We start from the raw sequence: 26,682 nt of genomic DNA, 5'->3' as shown, positions 1-26,682 counted from the left end.
CCATAACTTGTGTTGTGCATAACATAACATAAAAATGATTCTGCTTGGTTCATGTCAGTCTAACTAGAGGCACAATTCTGTCTTGGAAGTACTGAACACAAGGCAGGAACTAATCCTTGATGGGATCTGTTATGAGGATGGTGTAATATTATTATGACAAAAAAATACTTTAGAAACAATTTACTTACCAAAGGTTAGGATTAGTACAGATAAAATCCAAGAAACTGACTGACCAGCTACCGTAGGGGAGCTCAAGTGGGTTAAGATGAGAGAACATCAGCAATATTTAATATTTTTGATTTTGTTTTGTTTCTGGCCTTGTAGCTTTCCCTTCACTATGGGGCATATCCTCCAGGGTTGGGACCCATGGGTAATTGCAGCAATGGGGTTAAAAGGTCATCCAGTTCACCATGTTGTCATCTGAGTTGCTGATAACAAACCTTGTTTCATGCCCTTCTCAAGAATATTTATTTTTTGTCTTTGTTTTTTTGACTTTAGCTACATTCTTAGAGTTTACATTTTCACTTCTTGTTTTGGTTTTGGTCCTTCAATTTTCTCAATCTTCCAGTTCTGACCCTTTTTCTGTCATTCATCTATTCTCCCGGCTGCCCTGTGCTAGCTTGCTGAAATAAATGGTAGACTGCAGCTGGACTGGACTGGAATGGGAGGAAAATCTGCCAGAGCTAAGTCATTGGAAACTACACATTCTCACTCGTGCAAGAGTAATGTCAAAGACCATTAGATGTGGCTAAATGAGGCCTGCAAAGGCATTCTGGTCTCTCTCTGTCTCTCGGCTGCCCTGTGCTTCGGCCATTTTGTATTCTGAAGAGAGGCCATTGAGGGCCACAGTGGGCCAGGCCAAACCACAGACTAATTCAACCAACTAAGACAGAGAGCCACCAGGTAGTAAGCAGATTGGATGCAAGATGAATGGCTTATATCAGGTTGAATTATTTTACAAATGCTCATTGTAGTATGCTGTTTTGGGCATTTCATCTAAAATGCATGAATAACTGTGCAACTTTCTCTCTGGTGTATTCTAGTACTCTGTCTTATTGACTGGTGTTACATAAGTAAAAGAAAGGGGGAGGTGTTGAACTGCAGTAGCAGTAAATACAACAGTCTAGTAAGAGTGTGGGATTTGGGGCATTCTACATAATGAAGAGTCCGAAGGGGAGAAAATGGCCACCCTAGGACCATTCCAAAGCAGAACAGATTCAAATCCAAAACTAGGCCAACTCATGCAGTCAACGGCACAAGGAAGTTTTTGAAATGACCATTAACTTAAAACACACATGTCTGTGATGTGAAAACTGAAATATGTGGAAATGAGGAGCAGATACCAGTGTGGGGTTTAAGCCCAGGATATCCGATCTATGAGGCAGCAGCTCCTGACTTGCAGACAGTTCACTTTTAAATATTTCAGGAAAAATTTAATTCAGTCTATCAGGTACCATGCTTTCAATTTGTTGCTAAATCATTCTTTTATAATTAAGCTTCTCCATCGTTTTTGAAGTATTTTCCATAACAGTATAATAGAAGCTGCCTGATGGGCTTTACAGAATAATACAAAAACTCAATTTAAAAAAGTGGCCTAATGCCTACAAACATTATCTTTAGTTTCTTGAAAAAAAATCCAACCAGATGGTCCTGTAGCGCAAAGTACGTGTCTTGGAATTATGCATTTGAATGTAATGTTAAAGTTCCAGATTTTTTTGTGTGTTCAGAATGCTTTTGGAATACTGTATGAATGGGTGGGAGAGATTTTCTTCACATACATTTTATCATCTCATTATTAGTTGAACTCACTATCTTTTTTTCAAGATTCCTTTTGCAAGCCATAAATAATATCAAATGGTTATTGTTACAACATGTATGGAAATAACTATTCCTATTTATTTTTTATTATTATTTTAAGTTGGAGAGGTTTGAGTTGCGTAAAGCAGTTAACTAAAATCAGTCATTAAATGAACAAAACAATTTTAAAAGGGGAAGCGCACAGTGAATACCAAGCCAAGAAGTAAAATAGACAAGACGAGACAAAAGGCTTGCAGGCAGATGGAATCAGAAATACCCCAAAGACGTTAAGTCAGCAACATTTTGAGTTATTCCTCAAAGTTATTTTATTTCCATTTTTTTATTACTGCTTGGCACCTCATCCAAGGTGGGTTCCTGTGCAGTGTCTAATGCTGCCAAGACGAGCGACAGCTTCAGTGGCTAAAAGGGCTTTATAAAAATAAAAAATGTATATGGGCTGTCAATGAGGGTGCAATATATTCGAAGATGTCAGCGTTATTTTATTGGAAACTTAAAAATACATCAATTTTCTGTTCAATGCTGTCAGTCAAATACTGCACCAAAAGTAAAGTCCAAAGCATGCTCAAAAATAAGAAAAATAGAACCAATATCAGAGTATTCTGCACCTTTAGTTTCAGGGGTTTTAAAGTGAAGTAAAAATTGGAAACAAGACAAAGTCGGATGCAGTTATTATAGTAATGTCTCAGCAGGATCTCTTCCTCCTGGAATATTTAAAAGCACTTGATAGCATTAAATGGCCTAGCTCTTTATTCAGAATTTCTATGCACCTCTCAGTAACGCTATTATCTTCATGCACTCCTGTGATTGGCATATAAAGCAGTTTTTACATTTATATAGCAGGTATGTCTCATTGAATAACAACAAAAAAAACTTCTCTCTGCTTTTATTTAAGTGTGTTTTGCACTTTATTTTATATAGTGCATTTTTATAGCAAACACTACGCCAGTGTGCTGCACAAGTTTAGTTTAATTGCTCAGTTGGTCAGATATACTGTATTTTCTGCAGTTGGCACAGCAGCAGGTTTACTAAAGTTTTCAGGGTCAAATGGTGAGTTCTGACCCATTTGCCTTGAGGGTTACAGTCATATATAATGTACATAATAATATAGTTATGTATTTGTTTTACTCTGCGGAGGGTTGGTGCCCTGCCCGGGGTTTGTTTCCTGCCTTGTGCCCTGTGTTGGCTGGGATTGGCTCCAGCAGACCCCTGTGACCCTATGGTTGGGATATAGCGGTTTGGATAATGGATGGATTTGTTTTACTAGTAATTGTTTCTGAATCTGCAGTATTTGCAGCTGTTCAGTACTGCATTTGGAGCACTAGCAGGTGAAAAGACGTGCTTAGGGGATTGAGCTTGGGATCATCAGAACACCTTCGCTTTAAACACTATAAACTTTCTTTAGGACTTGTGATTTTTTTTTTTTTGAGACAGAGCACATGTAACATCACTAATGTTAATCACGACATAATGTTAAAGCCACTCAGCTTTGCCTTGTTGATATTTTTTGAATATGAAGCCCACCACTCTTCCAAACTTTAACGGAATGCGCTGATTGATACATATAGGACCTTAATGATTATTTTCTTTCATTTATAACACACTTTGAGTATGTCTACTGTGTTTAGACTGCTTCTGTAAAGTATGCATTGCTTACTAAACTGAGTGTTATATGGTTAGTGATTTAGTCTCTCGTTGTTTATTCATGTGCTCTTATATAAGATGTTTAGCATCCGATCTTATGCTCACATTAATATTATTAATAATGTTAAGCTTACTTTTTTAGGAGGACATACTGTATCTCAAGATGGCAGACTCTTTAGAATGTAATGAATTCAAATGCTTAAGAGCTGCTGTTCAAAAAGCTTCGGTGTCTGTAGATCCCTCTCAAAGTCTGGAGGGGGCGAGTTTAAGAACCACAGCATTCTAATCCTCTGGTCCATTAGTGCAATGGCTGTCACAGTATGACTACACCATGATGACCAGAATACATCATCTTTACAGTAAATTGAAGATTCTGTTGTCTGAAGGTGATATCTGCTCCAGAGAGTGCTACCATGACTAGCATTTTTTATGATCCTGATCAAATATAGAATCTTTTTTTCAAACTTGCTTATTCCAAATCAAAGCTGCAAGAAATAGAAGCCTATCAAAGCAGCACTAGTCAATAAGAAAGTAGCCAATCACTGATGCTGAGCCAGTCTAGCACTGGGCACGCCATATGTAAGTCACAAAGGGACAACTGAAATATCCAACCTGCATGTCAGTGGAATGTTGGGGGATATAAAAGTAACTAGTGAAAATGCACAGAATATTAAAAATGTGATGAGAGCAACTAAGTATGGTGCAATTGATTTTTAAAAATCACAAGCAAGATGCAGCACCCAAAACTGCAGAGAGAATGCAGAGTAACAGCAGTTGGACTGGGATCTCTTCCCAGAATCCATTAGTGAGCATTTTGAATTTAGCCAAATGTTTACTTGGAAATCATGCAAATGACTGGGATCCACTGAAATGTCCTTTAGAAATATCCACCAAATCCCTCCACTGAAAAATGAATTACTTTCATTATAAAAAGCATGGAAATATGAATTTCAAACACAAAACATAAGTGAAACAGAGATAGCATAGTGCAAAATGGCAGTTTATTTATACCAATGCAACACAGGTTTGTCTTCATTGATGAATGAATCTCCTTAAAATAAATGAAGATGAATAATATCTTAAAACCACCATTTCTAAAATTAACTTAACATAGAAAAGACAAGAGGATGCTACACTTCTTTGTTATTTTAACAAGATGATATGGAGGTGTCATTATAGTGAATGTAGTTACAGCAGATTTAGATAGATAGATAGATAGATAGATAGATAGATAGATAGATAGATAGATAGATAGATAGATAGATAGATAGATAGATAGATACTTTATTAATCCCAAGGGGAAATTCACATAATCCAGCACATAGAAATTGTATGTTTTAAACATTACAGTGAATATATAATTATCTTAGAAGGGTGCTACTGATAGTTGGACCTCAGCTTGAAGGTGTTCTGTGTTGGTGCCATGCTTTGAACCCACAGATGGTAAGAAGTGGCCAGGGTGTGTAGAGAGAAGCATACAGGAAGGACTTAGTGCAGGAGTCCCTCTCCATGATGGGCCAAAGTTATAAAGTTTAACGTCTTCCTGATTCCTTACATAATCTTATAATCCATGTATTTAGAAAAATAAGCAGTGTCGATGGAAATTAACCAGTGTCATACCCCCCACGACCACCCACCTTCACATTGATGTAGAATTTGTATTTTAAAGACAAACCTTTAAAGACAAAACAAAATCATCCTGGTGTTATGAAGATTAGGGTTAGGGATAAACCTCTCACATTCTCACACATGTAAGCCTGTGTGCTGCTGGACCCCAACACATATGTACTCTATAAAGGCAAACATCAGTTATTGGGGCTCGGAGTTATCACTTTTTAAAATTTACCAAAGTGAGAAATGTCTGTATCTTTACATTATATGTACATTACAACTGCACAATATTCAGGTTCTTTTTCTTGCATGCAGGTAAAAACAGTGTCTGCTATATAATAAAATACTATGATCTGTGTGTCCAGTCCCCATAAGCAATCTGACTGTCAGTTTGGCTTTGGTGACACGATCAAAAAAGTGCAAGAGTGAGATGTATGAGAAAGAGTAAAGGTGGATGAGGCATGCCGAGAGCGTCACCTTCAAGTATTAAACCAGACAGGAGGGGAGAAAGGCGCCTTGAAAAATAATTACAGTGTCCGAGAGGCAGGCTTTATGGGAAGGGAGAGGGAGTTGTTCACACACACACACACGAAAAACAGAGAAAAGGTACATAAGGGGCAAGTGACTTTGAGTTTGTGTGTTTAGTGAGTTTATAAAAGGGAACACATTAATGCACACCTTATATTTGATATAGTTAGCCTAATTGTTTAGTTTCAGGGAGATGCAGGTATGTGTGTCTGACTGGTGACAGTCACCACCCCTGTTGTTCTTCAAAGCAACTGATGCCAGAGGTTCATCTTCTGAATGTTTCATTTGACTTTTATATTTAGACAAGGTAAACACATCAAGTTTCAGACCTCTCACCTGCAAGTTGCTGGTTGGTGATAACTCAGTGTAGATAAGCTCAGCTTGTAAATGACATTAGGGATTTATATACATGGTGTGGAGTATAATTGCTAAATGGATGCGTTATGTGGAAGCTCCAAGAATAAAAAAAAATGAGGAAAGCTATACCTGAAATTTTTGGAGCCTGTTAGCCTAAACTGAATAAAAACTTATGATGCTAAAGGTTCAACTATTATAACAGAGCTAAGTTTTAACGATAGCAAAATAATCTGGAGTAAAAATGCACAGTACAAGAGGTAAAATGAGCTAGCATCTCCATTAGTAGCCTGAGCACTAGCATAGAAAATGGAAATCTGTGCATGCAGCTCATCTGCACTTTGAGAATCTCATTGCAAGTAGCCAATTGCTTTGATTTACAGCATATATTCTGCTGTAACAGGCTATCAAGGGCAGGTTGTAGGCCTTGGCAAGAAGCCTCGACAAAATCAAACGATAATTGATGTTACCTCCAACTACTATGGTTCCTCATCTAGCAGCTTGAACATACTTTGCATATTTTTCTTTATTTCTTTTCTTAAAAATTAACAATTTTAAATCCTTTTTTTTTAGCATAGACAAAGTTGAGGTGAAATAAATATTTAATTCAAGTAGACATTGTGCAAATGTTATTCATAGAATTCCCCCTGTAGTTTGAAATTCCGACATCTGATAAATCAGTGGAGAATTAATGTGGTTCACCATTTTGCAAAAGCTGCAGAAAAAAAAGAATGGGCACAGGAACAGCACATATCAATATACAATTAAAGCATCACTTATTTATTTATTATTTCTTTTTGCTTGTGATACTATTGATAATTTCATGTCAGTTCTTTTAAAGACAGTTCTACATTGGCGACTGGTAGAGACCAAACAAAACAGATTTAATATATAAAAAAAGAATAATTCAAGGACCACTAAGGAGTCAGGAGAATATTCAAAAACAGATACGTATGGTGTATTTTAAGTTTATAAAAGCCAAAATGACAAACCAAGACAGCACTGGACTATTGGTTACACCTCCTCAAACACAACATTCATTCATTTTCTATTGCAGCAAAGCCTGTTCCAGCAGCGCACGGCATAAGGCAGGAGGCAGCAGTCCAGAGCAGGAGATACTCATGGCAAGAGCCACAGCATACTCAGAGGGAGTTGTCTTTTATCCAGCAGATTTAGCCTGAATTATGAAGCTAGACTTTAACTTAGCCAGTCGAGGGCTTAGTGGACACAGACTGAGACATGACAGAGAAGTATTGACTCCGAGTCAATATAGCCCACCCAGGGTGGTTTAGAGTCATGCGAAAATTAGTGAGGGAATTACTTGATTAATGAAAAATGTGTAATATAAAGTGTAGGAATTGAGCTATTTGGATTCCATGTTTGAAAGTCAAGCCTGCTATCCATCACACCATCACCAGTGTCTGTTTGGCTCTGATTCTCTCTCTTTGTATTATTTTAAATATCACGAGTTTTGTTTTGTGACTTTTACATTTTATCTCATTTATTTTGGCTAATGTCATGATTTAGGTTCATTGCTAAAAAATTCTATGGGACTTTAGTTTATCTGTGGTGGGCTGGCGCCCTTCCCGGGGTTAGTTTCTTGCCTTGTGCCCTGTGTTGGCTGGGATTGGCTCCAGCAGACCCCCGTGACCCTGTAGTTAGGATATAGTGGGTTGGATAATGGATGGATGGACTTTAGTTTATATTTCTGTGCAAGTTTTTCCCTTTGAGGCTTTTTAATGTGTTGTTTTTGACATTTTAAACTGTGTTTTCGGGTGGGTGCTGTCATTTTGTATCTCCATTGCTAGGCTGGTTGCCACCTAACGACACCCACAAGTCGAACTGCATGAGTTCACCACAGAAACAATATAAAGATCAACACTGAACAATTCTGGGTTGTCCAGGTTTGTGGATACAAACAAAAAATGCTCATGTTTTTAGTAGTTTTTATTGATTTTTGGTTTTGAATTTCCAAATTTTCTTTTTGACTTTTGGCTAGTGTTGTGGTTTGTTTTCTTGGTAATTCTGGCTCTCTGCTAGCAGCGCACTCTCTGTTTTTTGCCCTTGCCTTTTAATTGACTGGTCCACCTTCCTTTTTTGCCTACCTCTTGTTATGTGGCAGGACACCTATCTTCGAATTACACTTTTGTTTGCTTCAAAATGTTTATTCCAACCCCTTGTTTTTCTGAACTCCCTGAGCATATCCCTGAGCACTCATTTTTAGCTCCTGACTCTCTGTTGTTCATTTGCATTGTAGATACTGTAGTAGTGTCATTCTCTTTTTAAGTGTTGTGGTATTCAAAACATAATATAGATTAGAGAATTATTTAAACAAGTGAGGCAAAAAAATATAAAAGTGCTTAAAAAGAAAATTGTCAGGGATTGTTACCTAAAATCAGAACTTCTACCAAAGACAGGGGACAAAATTAGATGGTAAACTGGGACAAAGCAATAAATTGAAAACAAAATTACCAAAAACTCCAAAAAAGAAACTAAACAAAACGATGCTTCCTTTACTTGAAACAAGAAAGGTCAGATACTGAAGTGCACGTGTCTTGAACTTATAAAGATGGCCACTCTGATGTCACACATACATGGCCACACCCACAGGTTGACACAAGGACACGCCTCATGTTAATAAGGCTACGCCCCCAGTGGTACACTAACAGAATTGAGCTTAATGAATAGAAAAACAACATGGTAAATAAATGGAAAAATCATTTTATTTAAATTTTGATGTTGTGATACTGCGGTGGGTTGGCACCCTGCCCAGGATTGGTTGCTGCCTTGTGCCCTGTGTTCACTGGGATTGGTTCCAGCAGACCCCCATGACCCTGTGTTCGGATTCAGCGGGTTGGAAAATGGATGGATGGATGGATGGATGGATGTTGTAATATGCTTGCTTTAACATTTTTTCTGCTGTTTCCTTTGTTGCTGGGAACTCATTCTTAAACACTAGCGGAGTTTTTAAGTATGCAGAATTTCTTTCTTTCATTTATTTTTTGTTTCAACATCATTTTAAGGTTGGTGATTTATTTCCATGCTATCCTACAACACTATCTTGGTTTTCATGGACACAACAGTTTTGACGAGGTTTGTTTTCAGCATCCATGGAGTTGCTGTGGTAGGGCAACCGACCGTGAGTGGCATGTGAGTCACAGCAATGGTATAAATGTCATAAACGCCATGCACTTCCTGATTGTTGGAGATTACAGATGCAAATATGTGCATTTTTTTCTTTGCTACTCTTCTGATTTATTACAGTTCTGCAAGTGAACTTTTGACTAAACTGTTGATGTAGTTTTTTGGTTTAAACATCTTGTACAAACTTGGTGTTTTTTTTAATAAAATACACTTTTGCTGGGTTGAACAACACTTAACACCTGTGTCCTATACTGAAAGGAGTAAGCTCGAACAATAGACAAATTGATGGACATATATTTTATGTAGGTAAATTATCTATGTTTTCTCAAGATACAGTACATTGCCATTAGTTAGATGTTCTTATAATCTTCTTTGTCCTTGTTCTGATATTCTGCATGCTTTCACATAAATAATTTTCAAATTCTGAAAGAAATTGTTATGAAATATATTGCATTTTACCGATCCCATTGTGATGGCAACATATTTTTATTTTAGCATGGAAGTGTGATGATATGATTGTGGAGTGCCACACACACACAGACACACACACTCACACACAAAGATCATATAAAACTGGTTTGGGCTAATTATTTATAAGAATGTCAAAGAATATCATACAAGTAACATTTTACAATATTTTCATAAATTCATTTTAAGCTATTTCCAATTAATCTTGTAATTGATGATGAATTATCACTCTGCAACATGCTAATTACACTGAGAAATAAATGTACATGTTACAGATTACTTGGGTGTTCTTTTGTTCTGCCCTTTGGGATAATAGGATTACACTGAAAATGTATAACAGTCGACCAGCTGTTTGTCCTTGCACTGATATTTAATGAGTAATGGATGTTTGCCAAAAATGAGCCTGGCAGTGCAGGAGGACCGTGAAGCAGTTCCACTGCTGCTATGACCTGAGAGAAGTCAGCTGAGGTGTTTTGGGCATCTGGTGAGAATACCCCCTGGGAATCAGCTATTGATGGTTTACCAGGCATTGCTCAAACGGCAGAGACCCTACGGCAGAATCCACAAATATGGAAAGTTTGCTTTTGTGTTTGTCTCAGCTGGCGAAGGGAATTGGGCAGGTGCTGGAGACTTTGACAGAGGAAGAGATGTCTAATCTGCCTTGTTCAGTCTGCTTCCGTTGTGACCCTCACCAGGGAAAGCAGCTTAAGAAAGGACATGAGATCAGAGAGTATTACACTGAAGTCTTATTTAAGGATTCATTGCCTGATATGGAAATTACAAATTATAATTTTGGAAAAATAAATGACAAAAAAAATTATGTTTAGAAAATCCATTAAATTTACTCTTGCAGCACTTATTGAAATATTGTAGCCCTTTAGTTTTTAACAATTTCTTGCATAACTAGAATGTAACTCTGCATTGTTACCACATTTAAGTGTGACTAGTGTACAGTATAACTATAAGAACTATCTATATAGGGCCATCTTAACAGCATCATAGGCTCCTGGGCAAAATAATGCACTGGGACCCCTGTTTTGATAGCAAAACAGAAAAATACAGAGGCATTAGAAACATCATGGGCCTCTATGTTCCCAGGGCCCCCGGCCAGTGCCCATTGTGCCCATGTGTTAAGACGGCCCTGTGACTAAGTATAAAGTATACATACCATCGAGTAAACACCACTTAGGCTGTCATGCTTACTCAGTTAATTACTAAGAAATTGGCGTTTAACTACTTTGATATTCACTTCTTACAACTCCTAGAGCACAAGTGCTAATATCTGAGATCCTAACTAACACTTCAGTTCTTGTGATGCCTTTTGCCCTTGGCTCGAGCTGGCTTTATGGAAACAAGAACAATGAACTAGCAATTCCGTTTGGTTTTATCTGCAGTAAATCAATTATTCTTTTTATTATAACTTTTGTTTTTCAAGCATTTCAATTGGAAACATTTTACTTTTGCTGACAATTTGGGTAAAATATGCCAGAATACATCAATTGGCTGTTTTCAATGGGAAATGATACCGATTTGTCTTTACATACACTCACATTTCTTAAACTTAAATTGAATCACTCACAAAAACAAGACACCCACGCCATTTTTTTTCAGGTAGATTTTACAAATGAGTATTGATGACACTTACTTAAAACATCGGGTAATCTGGCATTTTTCACCATCCACACAAGATGTTACATATACTAGTGAAAGGGCACACTGGGAGACATCCGTTCAGGATGAATTTCATGCTGAAATTCATTCAATGCAATGCTTTACCATCTCAACTTTTCTGGATTGTGTTGTAGGCCTGAAATACATGGATGTATATTAGCAAATGAAATGATGTTGATTAGACAAAACATAAAATATGCTGGGTTCTATACTGTCTGCAATGAAATAAAAGTGAAATTTAATTTTAAAATCACTGCATTTTTTATTTTCATTTCCCAACTTGTGATTTGGGGTTGTAAACATATGTACTGTACTGTATACCAAGCCCACAACTATACATAACAGTCCAAGAATAGAATATGAAAGACACTGTATGATAGATAGGTAGATAGATAGATAGATAGATAGATAGATAGATAGATAGGAGAAATACACTACTAGATAGATAGATAGATAGATAGATAGATAGATAGATAGATAGATAGATAGATAGATAGATAGATAGATAGATAGATAGATAGATAGATAGGAGAAATACACTACTAGATAGATAGATAGATAGATAGATAGATAGATAGATAGATAGATAGATAGATAGCACTATATTATAGATAGATAGATAGATAGATAGATAGATAGGAGAAATACACTACTAGATAGATAGATAGATAGATAGATAGATAGATAGATAGATAGATAGATAGATAGATAGATAGATAGATCTTTATTTGTCCCCAGGGGGAAATTTGGCTTTTTATAGACGTTGGGGAAGCAATTTTAGTTTATGGTGATGCAAAATGCCTGACACTCTGGAGGCTGTTGTGGAAAATAGATTAGTGCAAAATTGGATGCCATTATGAACAATTCTCCTTTTCCCTTCAGGGGGAAAGATACTGATCCCTAGGAAACTCTGCAGTATTGTAGCTGTTGAGACACACAAACAAAAACTAAACAAAATATAGTCGCGATAAAACAGTTAAAGTGAATAAAAAATGTTCAAAGAATAAAAGCATAGCCTGTGGTTAGGTTGCAATATCTAATGGCATCTAGAAAGGAAGATCTCATCTTGCACTCTCTGGTGTGTCAATTGGCCTTGTGCTGAAGATGCTCTTTGGAGTGACAATGGTCTAATGCAAATGGTAGGAGACATTGGTGAGCTTAGTCAACATTGCTCTCTCTGCTGCCTTCTCCAGAGAATCCAGGCTTGCCTCCAGAACAGAGCCTTGCTTCCTAATTAGCACATTCATTCTGTTGGCATTTCTTATTCTCAAACTACTGGCTAAACATATTTCTATAGAAAAGGACGATTTTTCAGAAAAAAAGCATATCAATAACACGATCACAGAAAGCAGTCTGAAATGCAAATGGCATCCAAGTTTTTTTTTTTGAGGCAACAGAATTATCTACAAAATAAATGTCCCAAAAATAAACATCTGTATAAATACATGTACACAGAAGAAATCTAAAGGGATCCAACTCTTTGGAGCCTGTCCTAGTAAACTGGCTTTACTGTACTATTCTGGCCTCTGGCCTTCTTAAATGGAAAGAGGAGTGTTAATTATGAGAGTGTAGTCATCTGTAAAAATGCATTCAGTTCAAACAGTATTTGCCATGTGAAATCAACAGTGAGCACAGAAAAATAATTCAACAGCACTTGGCAGCTCTTCAAAACAAATAAACCATTGCTTGTTGTATAAATGGTATTAATCACAGCAACAGATCACATATCTATAGACTTTAAAATTCAGCTGAATGTGTTGAATTACTATTTTATCATTCTACAATGAATCCTTTAACAGGTTTCTTGCCTTTTTTTCTCCAATACGCTATTAGTAAAACAGATTACAGCATCCACACGTGTTTGAAAAAGCAACATTCAAATTAAAATTGGATTACAACCTGTCCTCATGCTAAAGCATACATTTCTATCCCTAGTCATTGTAGGGGGCTGCTGATTCTTGCAGAATTCTGCTCCTACAATCATAACAATGCCCCTAGTTAAGAGGTAGAAGTGGTTTAACGTCTTTAATTATAAGGCTTTATTGGTTAAAACGTTTTACTTTCTTCATCGTAAGGCTGTTTTAATTAATAAACTGCATGAAAAACCATGAGAGCACTGAACAAATAGATATAGGTTGTTCTTATACACATAAGCTGAAATTTGCTTTTCATTTATTTATTTAATTTTGTTAAACTAGCCATCTATTCTGTCAGAATAGGCGTTGCTCATCAATGCTCTGCAGGTAGTTTCACATTCTTATTACAATACTAGCCGCTGATCCTGGCATACAAACAATAGATTTATTTAGCCCATTGTGTAAACAGCAAATTCAAAGTTATTCAAATTGCTTGTAAGAAATAAAAAATACCTATTCTAACGAGGGGCAGTTCAGACATTTTGGCACAGACTCAGCTTTTTTTCAGATGTGGTTGCCAGGCCCCAGGCCCTTTGAGCCATGATCACAGAAGCAGATGGCACTGAGCAAATACTGTACATATTTAACAGTTGTGTATTTTATTAGGATTCTTAGATGAAACAACCCAGGATGTCTAGTCCTCTGAACAGAAAATGTAATTTACATAAACATTACTAAAGTATACATTAATCACCATAATAATCTCAAGTATTGCTTTGTTGAATTTGCATGCCCTCATCTGCGGAGTGACCATCTATTTGATCAGGATAGTGTTGGTTTATTACGGTTTTTTTATTATTATTTAAAGGAGCCCAATGCTTATTTATGTACTTTACTCTATGGGGACAGAAGGTTACTGCACCAATTTTAATGGAATAACGAAATGTAATTTAAGAAGCTTTAATAGCTCAAGAAATAATGTTTGCTAATGGCACAGCATTTTTTTGCCACTGACATCCATCTTATATTCCAGATTTCTTCAAAGTTTTCTGCAAACAATATTAATCAATTATGTAGCCTCTCAAAGTCTAAGTACATTGCACTAACACTCCGTTAGTACAAAGTCACACCCTGCTATATTAGTATTGGTTTTGAAACAGGTTTTTCCCAGGTTAGTCCATTCATGTGCTATGTTCCCCTAATTGTTTCTATTTTGGGATGCTTTTGGCTGTATATGGGAGGGCAAACTGAAAATTCTCAATATGTTTCCAAATCATGCTACCAAAACTTAACATATACTCCGATCAGCTACAACATTAGGACTCCCTGCCTAATATTGTATTGGCCTCCTAACAAAACAGCTCTGTCTTGTCAAGGCATGGACTCCAGAAGACCTCTGAAGGTGTCCTAGGGTATTTGGCAGCAGATTCTTTAAGTCCTAAAACGTTGAGAGGATCAGACTTGTTTTTCTAGCAAATCTCACAGGTCTGCAATTGGATTGAGATCTGGGGAATTTGGTGGTCAAGTCAACACCTTAAACTCTTTTTCCTGCACAAGGTAGGAACCAAATCCTGGGCAGGGTGCCAACCCACCGCAGTAAACTCTTTGTCATGTTTCTCAAACTATTCCTAAACAACTTTTGCAATGTGGCAGAGTGCATTATCCTGCTGAAAGAGGTCACTGCCATCAGGGTGGAGTGTTGGCATGAACAGGTGAAGGTGGTCTGCAGTAGTCTTTAGGTATGTGTAAAAGTAACATCCACATGAATTCCAAGGGCCAAGGTTTCTCAGCAGGATATTCCCCAGAGCATCACTCTACCTTCTTCTAAAAGTGCACCCTACTACTATCTCTTATCCAGGTAAATCACGCACACATACCCTATCATCTGCATGATCTAAAAGAAAACATGATTCACCAGATAGGTCACCTTATCCATTCCTCTATTGTCTAGTTGTGACACTCATGTACCCATTGTAGGCACTTTTAGCGGTGAAAAGGGGTCAGCATGTAGCCCCATACGCAGTAAGCTGCAATCAACGGTGTGTTCTGACACCTCTCTCATGGCCAGCTTTTAGGTTTTTCAGCAATTTGTACTACAGCAACTCTTCTGTGGGACTGGACCAGATGGGCTAGCCTTTTTGACATGTACAGTATCAGTGAGCCATGGGCACCCATGACCTTATCTAAGGTTCATTGGTTGTCCTTCCTTGAATTAGTTTTGGTAGATACTAACCATTGCATACTGGGAACACTAAATAAGACCTGCCATTTTGGAGTTGTTCTGACCCAGTTGTCTAGCCATCACAGGCTGGCCTTTGTCAGAGTTGCTCAGATCCTTACGCTTGCCCATTTTTCCTGCATCCCATACATCACCTTCAAGCGTCAACTACAGGATATTCCAGAGACATACTTCTGTGAACTGTTCTTTTGTTGTCTTTTTTAAGCAGTGCATTACATACAACTAGATTATTAAAAATCATTCATTATTGATTGAAAAATTACTACCAATCACAACTCTACTGTATATGTCAAAGTCTAAAACAAGAGGTATCTGCTTTGTTACATTCTGGACTTGCAAATATGACTACTGGACAGAGCATACAAATGACTACTGCTTTTTTAATAAATATTTTCCATCCATTTATTTATTTATATTAAATCAACATTTTAAGGAGCCTTTCAATGGCAATTTTAAACAGTCTGTGTTTTAAATGACTACTAATTTGATGCACAATGCATAAAAAAGAAGGTATAAAGAAAAATACATACTAAGGTTGTCTGTATTACATTTATTCTGTAATTGTAAAAGGTAAAAGACAAACTAAGTTTATTTTATTTCCTCATGTTATTAATTCACTGTCTTCTCTGTACAGCACTAAGCTGCCATTTCACCCTGAAAATGTATAATAGTGGCTTCTGCATGTCTAGTTTTTTTTTTTTTGCATGCTGATTTTTTTAGATATATATAAAAAAGAAACATTAAAGTGTTTGAACAATCACAAGCAATTTTATCAGGGATTTTATATGCATTATGTAAGGCAGCCAAACTCTACTTCATTCTGCTTTTTTCTGATCATGTCAACTTTGTGTGCAGAGAAACTCATTTTGGTGAATGGATGTGTTTAAGAGAGTCACATTTGTTTTGTAAGGCTGTAATTCTTAATTACTTCTTATATGCAACTATGCAGGAGTCATATGAACTTGAAGCTTAACTGATGTACAGTGAGCATAGATAATATTATATTTAAAACGTATATGGTACAAATCTCACATGCAATGGAAAAACCTAGTAATTGTCATTTTTTTCAAAACATTTTTTTTTAATTTTTGGTGTTTCTAGGTCTTTCCTAAAGTTATAAGGTAGTGGCGATGGCCAAATATGTCTTCATTCCAGTCATAGCACAATGGAAGAAGCTAGATAACATAAACCTAACAACTCAATTGACCAAGAGGATATGACATACTAGGTGTTTCCATTGACAGGGAGAAATGTATATGTAGCACCCAGAATATTTAACCTGCATTTGAATACATAACAGCCTGAACTGTGGAGGAGGAAGGACTGACAAAAAGGCACCAACAGCAGTTAATGGCTCTTGAAAAAACAGTTAACTCTTTTGTGACACAAAACCTGATTAACTCCCACTGTTTGCTTGTAGGGACACCTACAAGGTCTGGGGCTTCTCAGGGGCATTGCCGTCTTCCTAAGCTCTGTACGCTGTATCTGCTATCTTTTTTTCCTTTTTCAATTCCAAAGTGTCGCACTGCTCTGCACAGCTCCTTTAATGCTTCACCAGCACAAGTGATCCCAATCCTCTGCAGACTGTCGCCTGCCTATTTCCTCACAGGTCAGAGTCACTATAGTATTCTTATTTTAATTTAAGTATTCAAATTGTAATTTTTAACCAATTTTGCAGACCTATTTCACCTTGAATAACTGTGCACAAATAATGTCTACAAGGAGTAAGCATGTGACAGGCTAACTTTGAAGATAGATAGATAGATAGATAGATAGATAGATACTTTATTTTTCCCCAGGAGGGAAATAGACTTTTTACAGAAACTCTTTAAATAAATAAATGCATTAATAGGTAGTCGATTTTCAAAGGACTTGATTATGGCTTTCCATACATTCCAAGTTTTAATGTCATTCCTGGGAGGAGGACTGTTTTGCTGTCCAGTCTTTGTATATTTATGGTGGGATTGGTGGCCATGAGGGTGAATTTATTAACTCCCTTCTTTGTGTGCTAAAGCATAAAAAGATATGCACGCCCGTCAACATGTGCACTTTAGGAGGAACATGGCAGACCGCTGGCCTGTTTTAAGTGTATTTAGGCTGAGAGAGACCACTTTTTTCCTAACAGGTTCATTTGTTTTGTGCAGGCATCTGTGGAAATGTTAACACATGCCATTCATACTAGTGCTTGTTGTTGCCTACAAATAAATCAATGTAAAGCCAAAATTCACCATGCCAAATTACATTTAATCCTGGAACAAACAACAAGCTTAATTAAGCAAGAGGTTAAACCACAGACTCTAAGGGGTTTAACTGGCTGTAACAAAATCCCTGCAGCCATGATAGCCATCTAGGACAGACTTTGCCAACTCTTAACTTCTACTTGACAAGTCTGCCTGGTTTTCAATTAAGAAGTCATCTTCTTTTTACATCAATGTTCTACTGTTTCAGTCTTGATTAATTTTTTACAATTACTTGTCATGTGGGGCACCATTAGGAGCTATGCTGGCAGGAAGGTGCTTATGTTGGGGTTATCTACACACAAACTAATTATTCTATTCCATTTCACACATCTTTAGATTTTATGTTTAATTGTATATTGTATCTAGAAATTATATTGTTGTTTCTAATCATGTTAATAGTATTCCAAAACAAAAAACTATCATCTCATTCAAGTTACTGGATTGTCAAAAGTTGATGCAAAAAGTTTAACATGACAACACTTGCTTTCAAAATATGTTTTTTTTTCTTAGGCTGTAAGTAGAGTAATCCTTTTGCATCATCAAAAAAGTAATGAGTATCATTTTACCATTACTTGTTCTAACTTTAACTAGTAGTGCCACTGTCCTTAAAGGGGTTTGCATGTTGGCCTGTTCACGCTCTGTGTGGACTTAGCACCTGCTCCCTGGGTTGTGCAGGGTCTCCTCTGGTGGTTAAGTTTCCACTATAAATACTGGTAGGCTCACTTGATGGATAACTCTAAACTGGCAAAGCACCCAGCCGGCATAAATGCTTACTTTATGCTCTGTGCTGCTTATAATAGGCATCTTCGGAAAATGAAAGGAAGAGTGGTGATAGCTTTTAATTGTATTACACTTCTTTTAAAAATAAGAGCTGTTTTTCATTAAGTTAATGACTTTGTAACTTCATACAGCAACTCTAAGTGGATAGTGGATGTACTGGCATCCTGACTGGGATGGGAGGTGATTCTTTACCAGGCCCAGAGGCAAAAATGAATGGACACTGTTGGTAACCCAGCCAGGATGGTTCTAAATTCTAATTCCAGTCAGGGAGGAAAGGCTAATAGATGCACTGGGGGAGTCTAAGCATCAAGGAGCATTCATCCCCTATACCAGGGGTAGCAGTGCTCCTCTGGCTTGGTCCCAGTTTGGACTTGGGACTTGCACTTAGGAAGGAATGCCTTGTTATGGTCCTTGGGTGCTGCCAGAGGGTGCTACTGGGAGAAGCCCCCACCCCACCTCAACCTTTTGTCAAGCTTCCCCATGACCCAGAAATGCTATGGCACTGAAAGTACTAACAGGCCCAACATAAAGGAGGCTACCTCACCTCAACCTAAGGGTCAGAGTCAGGAGGAGGAGGACACTTACTGTAGAGGAGGAAGAGTAGGAAGAGGAGGGAAAGGATGAAAGATTCTACCTGTGCTTATATTTGTTTTGTGGAAGGAGGAACCTGTGAAGGTACTCTGTTTTATAAATCAAAATCACTTTTTTTGGACTGTCTGGGGTTTGAGGCTCAGTGGCACCCTCTACGTGCATAAGTGATAATGATGAAAGAGATGTGTTTCATATTTTAATTTTTCATTTTCTGCATAGAATATTCACATAACTACATTTTTTAAATCAATATGTGATGTCATCATGCAGAGTAACTGTCAATGGTAGCCCATTGTCCTTTACAGGACCCTTGTAATCTGAAGACAGGTTAAATTAAGTTTCAAATGCATTTTGATAGGAAGGAAGGAATTTTCCTATGATAGAAATAAGAATGTTTTGGGACGAATTGGGACAAGTTTTCTCTATTCTAATATGCCATAATATAAAAAAAAACAGTAGATAATATGCCTCTAAGTGTTTCTCCAGGAGAGATTAATGGTCCCTATGCTAATACACACCAACACAAACTCAAAGGATTGCCTTTGTTAGCCTTAGGCAAAAAAATGTAGTTCTTCTGGGCAGAACAATTTGCACAAAAAATGTGTGACTGGAAAGTGTGTTCTGAAACCCTGTTGTGAAAAATAGTTTATTGTGGAAAAAAAAGTTTAAGCTGTATTCTTTACAAACTTTTGTTGCAGATCAATGGAAAGGCCTAAATGAACAAAAAGTTCTGCTGCTAACTTTTACTTTTATCTGACTTGTTGAGCCAAGTCCAGCTACTAAAAATCAAAGGTGGCCATTCAAGCAAACCTGTTGCCAGGCAGGTTAACATTTTCCAGTGTGCTTCCTCCAGCCCTTTTTGTTTTGTTTTGTCAATCATAAAAGTATGTTTCGATATGCGGAAGCTCACAGCACACTGCTGCACACTGCTAAGACACAAAATGTGGCCCAGGATTGTTATGAGGATATAAAGTGATCACAAGATGGTTAATAAAGACAGAGATATGGTCAGACAAAGCAAGGCTCCAAAGCCATGGAAACAAACCTAGTTTAGCTGCACAAGTGTCTCTCTCTTTAGACTGTCATCAAAGTCGGGCTGCCACTACAGGCCCGCTTCTTCTACAAGCCCCAGCTCTTGTTCGGGACTCTGTGGACAGCCCTGCATTGAACATGTATTACAGGATCCATTCAGGGCTCCATGACACATCAGGCCTATCCAACTATTGATTCACTCTGTAGTTTCTTGCAGTGTGTTACAGCTAAAGAGAAAGTCTAGTAACGTTTTAAATTATTACAGGAAAGACAGGTACAATAAGATTGAAAATACTGACAAATTATTACATTTTACATCACACAGGAGCTTTATTATATTGGAAAATATTTTGACAATTCAAAGGGATGGATGTTCATTTGTAATATCTTTTTAGATCATGCTGTTTATTGCAAGGCTTCACAGATACAACATCATTTAGAATATAATGGTGGCGCTTAATGATTACATCAAGATGTTAGAGAAAAATGAGAGGAATGTATCATGTATTGTGGTATTGTAGGCCTGACAGCCATTCTGCAAGTTAAAACAGATGTAGCTCTATAACAATAAAATGCAGCATGCTTTAAAAACATAATGGGGGTATTTTGGGAAAAAACAGAACATTCAGCTTTTGCAATATATCTCTTACTGCCATAAAGTCAACACTTGCAGCTATACCATCATAAAATGTTAGACACTGATACCTGCTACTTGCTATTGTCCTTTGAAATGAAAGCACATACTTTGCGCTTTATGTTTCTAGTTTAACCTGACCTCATACTTTTTGCTTAGCTTCTGTGCTCATCCTGTGGTTACAGCAGTGAGCTGTCAAAAACAACGTGCGCCAAATAAGCACTGCATCAGTAGTAAAAAAATTAAAGCTTCAAGGTGACCTCATAAAAATATTGTTAAAAGAAAATAGGATACCATGAAAAGGGCAAATCTGCAGCTTGCTGACACCTGCTCTGTTTATGCTTATGGATCTTAAGTGTATATTTCCAGAGACGACTTCTATTACCCTGTAAGCACTACACTTTTTCCACCTGTCACACTCTTTTGTTATTTCTTTAGTTTTGTCTTTCCACAGACTTGTTTAATTAATGAAGACAAAGGAATAGTTCACCTGAGATGCTGGCTCTCCGTCTACAGCAGAAATAACTTCTAAGGAGCTCTTTGTTGCCAATTCGCTTTGTGTTCTGTTTTCTGTTAACCTAATGAAAATGGGAAGAAATTAGTTTTGGAGTAAGAAAAAAACTTTCAGATGATTCAATGGTGTAAGCACAAAGCAATATTTCATTGCATTATAAACCTTTAAAACTCTTGCAGGCCTGCAGAGTGATTCTGAGAACTCATATAAAGCAAAGCAAAAGTTGCTCCCTGTAATAATCTACATTTATATTCTGTATAATTTCTTTAACGCTCTTCATGGAATCCATTTATCAATTTACGAACCTGCTTAATCTGTTCCAGACTGGAGTCTTTCTTGGCAAAATTAAGTGAAGGACATGAGCCAACCTTAGGTAGGTTGCCAATCCATGGCAGAGCAACCTCCAGTTGGTAGAAGTTCGCAATTATTTGTAGATGGATTATGTAAGACAAGTGATCATTATTTGTGATTTTTATCAATAGACCAACTGATCACAATCAGACTAAGCAAATTTGGGAGCTGGAGGGAGATTAGTACCTCCAAATCTGAAGTCATAATCCTTTCCCAGAAAAGAACGGTGCCTTTCTTGCAGATGAGGATGGGTTGGGGAGTTCAAGTGAATTCCCACTAACAAACATACAGAAATGGTGCCTCAAAATAATTAAGAGTCACACCAGTGCTCCACTAAGGCTGGATCCCCAAGGCAGTCCTCATTCTCAGTAGCTTAGACTCTGCCTTCAAATAGCAGGCTCCGGCCTGCATATGCCCAAAAATGGGGCTGAGGCCTTTTAAAGTCTAAATATCATAAAATGTCAGAAGGAGAATAAAAATTCCCAAGAAAAATAACCAAAGCTTCTTTAATATTTAAATAGCACTTCAAGAAGATTCATGAGAGGAAACACAAAAAGCCAAAGCACCAAAAAGTAGGTTTTGGCCTTAAAAGTGAACAATGCCTAAGAATAACCAGAAACAGAAACTAAATCCCAAGGCAAGGGGTTCAAAACTGGAGAAATAAAAAGATATAAGAAAGCACAAACCAAGCGTCAGCAGCAAACGCAATGCTGAGTGACTGACAGGAGCTTCACCTGTATAATACACAGAATACGAACATAATAAAAAACTGGAAAATAGTTAACATACTACGTAAAAATTATATAAAGATACAACAAAGGGTGAAAACAAAATCATAATAACATAAAATAAAAAACAATAATATTTAAAGAACAACAAAAAGACTAACTCAATAGAAAAGACATGACAGGAAGGTTTCATTAAAGGTAAAGGTGATTAAAAAATTGAAGTGATTCAGCATCTACTGTTCTGCAGACATTATACCATTTTGTGATGATGAAATGGGGGTTAATTCACAGTTCAATTTAGATGTCAGTCACTTATGATTATGAGCTCCGGGTAGTAACTGAAAGAATTAGACTGTGAATAAAAGCAGCTAAAATGAGGTACCTACAAAGGATTGTCTGACTCACTTTTTATTATTAGATGAGGACTTTAAAAAAATAGGAGAATACACTGCTGCTTCTCTGCATCAACAGGAAGTAGATGAGGTGGTATTGATGTGTTGTTAGCATCCTGCAGGTGGTGTACTATGCATGGCCTCCTGGGAGATGCATTACATCTCTTGACTTGTCTAAGAGCCTCTTTCCATTCTCCAGGTAGAACAAGGATCTGATGCTAGGAATAGGGTGGCCTGGTATGTCCAACTTTAAACTCTCAGCAGCATAAGCAGATTGAAATAAATGAAAATGAAATGTTTTAGGATCATCTTTATTAAGGTCTAGGTTATTATTTTTATCATATGTATTGTATTGGTCCTTTGTAAAAGCAATTTTGTCACCAGGTACCCGTGCTTCTAAATTGGCCATTTGTTTAGGGTTATTTGTCACTAAATGTCTCCTTATTGGAACCCCATTTCGGGAATAGGTGGGTAACTGATATTTTTGAGCTTCATAATTATTTCATAATGATATAATTACACTTTATCTTGATTTTGTGATGTCCTAATTGTAACTTAGTGTACATTTCCTTGAGCTTTGTTGTAAAGCCTTTTCTGCTCATTTTTCACTAGTCACTTTTGCCATAGTATTTGTAATGTTGTAATTTATATTATATTATTTCCTTGCGTCATTTTTAAACATGATTCTCAAGCAGTAAGACCTGTTGGTGTCAAACATACTTAAAAGCACATAAATAGTTGATCTCAGTCTTCGTGCTTGCTTGCAATTTCCTGCTAAATGCACAGCTTTACCATATGGTAAGTTTCTTTCTGTCCTTTCAAAATATTTAATATTGATTTACTGTTAAAAATATCAAAACAAAGCACAGTGACATAGGCTGGCACTTTCTGTCTGTGGGAGGTAGAATTTGTGTAATAAGTCTGAAAGTGTCATTGACTAGGCTGTGCCCTCCCTTACTGGATCAGTGTCAAAGTGCCTGGCAGCTCATCTTTGCTATGCCCTCTTATATTCCTATTTTTTGATATTAGAGGTTTTTGGGGGTTATAGGCCATGTTGGCAATATGTAGTGCAAGTAAATATATGTTGTACTCTTTGAAAGTAACTGAACTCGCCAGTTTAAATGGAAAAAAATCTCCTCCGTGAAAAGATGTGGAACTTTAATGTTATATTTTAATGCATTTTTATTTTGTTATTTTATTAGGCTACCGTAAATAATGAACACCCATTCAATATACATACTCAGTTAATAATTTACAAAAGATATCTTTCATTTAGGGACAGCTCAGTGGCATTACTGCCTTGCAGTAAAGAGACGAGAGTTCACGTCCCAGTCTCCTTGCATGAAATGTTCTCTCCATGTCTGCAGGTGTTTCTTCTGGTTAGACAGAAGTTAGTGTGTGTGTCTGATGTGTGCGTGTTTACCCTATAATGGACTTGCACCATGTCCAGGGGGTTATTCCTGCATTGTGCCCTGGGACAGACTCCAACCAACCGCAGCCCTGCTCCAGATTTAGTGGGCTCTGAAAATGTTATTTTATTTAAGATAAAATTAATGTACCCAGTGTGTAAAAGTAAATGAACCTTCAATTCAAAACATTATGGTACATTCCACAGCTCTGACATGCCCAAATATGTTCTATTATCCATTCTTTCTCATTTCCTTGGCTATCTTTACAACATCAGGTTTTGACACATCAGTTCAGCTGAGATCTAAATTTTTGACCTGGCCATTCCAAAAACATGCTTTTCATTCAAACTATAGTTGACAGTCAGAGGGAATGGCAATCACCTCCAGAATATTTAGGTAGTGGAAGGATTTTGGGGAGACTCTCTTAACTTTTTTATGTCCTCCATGCCAACTCTTATTCTCTTGTCCTTGCACTCACCTGGCCTGGAAGGTGAGACAATGCCCAGCAGCCACAATGTACTTACCGCTGGGACTATGGACTGGCTTCTCCTAGAAATGACTGCTACTGCGCTTCACTTCTCCTACTGGACAATGTTTCCTCTTCTCTATACCCGAGAAGGCAAGATAGAGCAACAAGACAAGCAAGGCGAACAGGAAAACACTCATGACTTTTTCAAGCTTGTCAGGGCATCTTAAGGTGATAGGACACATAACTAAACACATTAACAAAAAGAATACATCTATACTAATAAAAGGCAAAGCCCTCACTCACTCACTCACTCACTAATTCTCCAACTTCCTGTGTAGGTTGAAGGCTGAAATTTGGCAGGCTTAATTCTTACAGCTTACTTACAAAAGTTAAGCAGGTTTCATTTTGAAATTCTTCACGTAACGGTCATAACGGTTAATAACGGTCGACAAAGTCCGCCATATTGAACCTTCTTATTTATGGCCCCATCTTCACGAAATTTGGTAGGTGGCTTCCCTGCGCTAACCAAAACCGATGTACGCACTTATTTCGGTGGTATGACACAAATGTCAGCCGCCATATTGAACTTCCTGTGTAGGTAGAAGGCTGAAACTTGGTACTTATTTCGGTGGTATGACACAACTGTCAGCCGCCATATTGAACTTCCTGTGTAGGTAGAAGGCTGAAATTTGGTACTTATTTCGGTAGTATGATGCCATTGTTGACCGCCATATTGAACTTTTCAACGGTTTTTGTTACTTATGGGCCCATCTTTAAGAAATTTGGTACGCAGGTTCCCAACGCTAACTGAATCCTACTTACGTACATATATACGTCCATAGCCTGCAGCTCGGTCACCGTGTGAGGCGGTGTTGGGCAACGCCTCCCACGTTGTTGGCTGCCTGCCTATATAAGGCCACCCGACGCTCCAGTCTTTACATTCCCTTCCTTGCTTCGCCACAGGATTCATGTCTCCGTGCTGATAACTACAGCCTTTTTATTTAATCCACGACTTCTCCACTGTTTTATTGTTTGTTTATTACGATTATAGTTATTGTGTAGGTATTTTCGACTTACTTTACATTGCTCAGGTACCCATTTCCTTAATCATTCCAACCATACCCCCATTAACATGTCTATAGAGGTGATCACCATTGATCAAAGAACTGTCACTTACCGAGTGGTTTCAATGCACGGAGATGGCACCTACCTTTTTCATTCTCTGTGTTACATATTGCACGGCCATATCAGGCTCACTCTTGATATCCGGAGGAACATTGTGTCTTATGTATTGAATGACTGGGACAGGTTCAAGGTGTGGACTGATGACGGTACAGGAGATAATTATTCTAAACAGGAGCACTAGAAGAGTGAAATGCTTAAGCCCTTCACCTATGCATCTGCATGTGAGTTGATGGCTGCCGGTGAATTGTTCAGTTGTCGCTTTCAAGTGTACCGAAATGGCCAAATATTTTACACCTTTTGACAACCACCAATGCCTCTTAAACATCTTAGACTGAAAGGTGACGATTTCAGTAGTGGACACTTTGATGCTTATGAATGTTTAAACTCTCAAAAGCTGGATGTGAAGTTATCGATGAAACCGGTTGTATACTTGCAACGCTTGACAGATGCCAAATGTCTCTTCAACACAAGTCCTACAAATACTGTCGTAATTGAAACAAACCATGAAACTCAAACCGATTATGACAGCAGCAATCCAAACTGTGAGATTTGAAACAAGATTACTGTTCACATGGCCAACTGTACATTGCATGCTCAAGAATAAGCTCAGCGCACAGCTTTTCTCCTGGACAACTATACATTGCATTCTCAAGAGTGAGCTCGCGCAGCTTCGTCATATTACAACCGGAGGGCCGAACTCACAATGTGGTATACAAAGAGATCCTTAACAAATAATTATTGGTATCTTTTCCCTCAGTTTAAAAAGGTTTAATTTTCTTCTTAATAAAAATTTTAAGGCAGTACTTCGCCACTGCGAAGCGCGGGTTATTTTGCTAGTACATAGTAAACGACAAACAAACAAAACAATGTTCAGAACATAAAGACAAAATATATGCCTACTAACATAATTTACAAAATATTTAACAAAATATTAAAATAAAATACTGAATAAAACCTTACTAAACCATAATACCAGTGTCCTGGGGCCTCATGTAGAAACGGTGTGTATACACAAAAATGTTGTGTA

The 26,682-nt window shown here is 37.4% G+C and overlaps 1 protein-coding gene across 2 annotated transcripts in view; it reads right to left on the bottom strand.

Annotated features, from left to right (window-relative positions):
• The window catches only part of pex5la (peroxisomal biogenesis factor 5-like a), a 332,752-nt gene that overhangs the window by 118,977 nt on the left and 187,093 nt on the right, over positions 1-26,682 (bottom strand). For both annotated transcript variants that reach the window (XM_039758562.1, XM_039758552.1), the window contains one exon: positions 21,098-21,185. In XM_039758562.1, the coding sequence (XP_039614496.1) occupies positions 21,098-21,185 (88 nt within the window). The remainder of the gene's footprint in view (positions 1-21,097; positions 21,186-26,682) is intronic.

This window comes from Polypterus senegalus, chromosome 1, assembly GCF_016835505.1.
Source record: "Polypterus senegalus isolate Bchr_013 chromosome 1, ASM1683550v1, whole genome shotgun sequence".
Lineage (NCBI taxonomy): Eukaryota > Metazoa > Chordata > Cladistia > Polypteriformes > Polypteridae > Polypterus > Polypterus senegalus.
The sequence above is the reverse complement of the archived record's forward strand: the minus strand, read 5'-3'. Positions and strand labels throughout refer to the sequence as shown.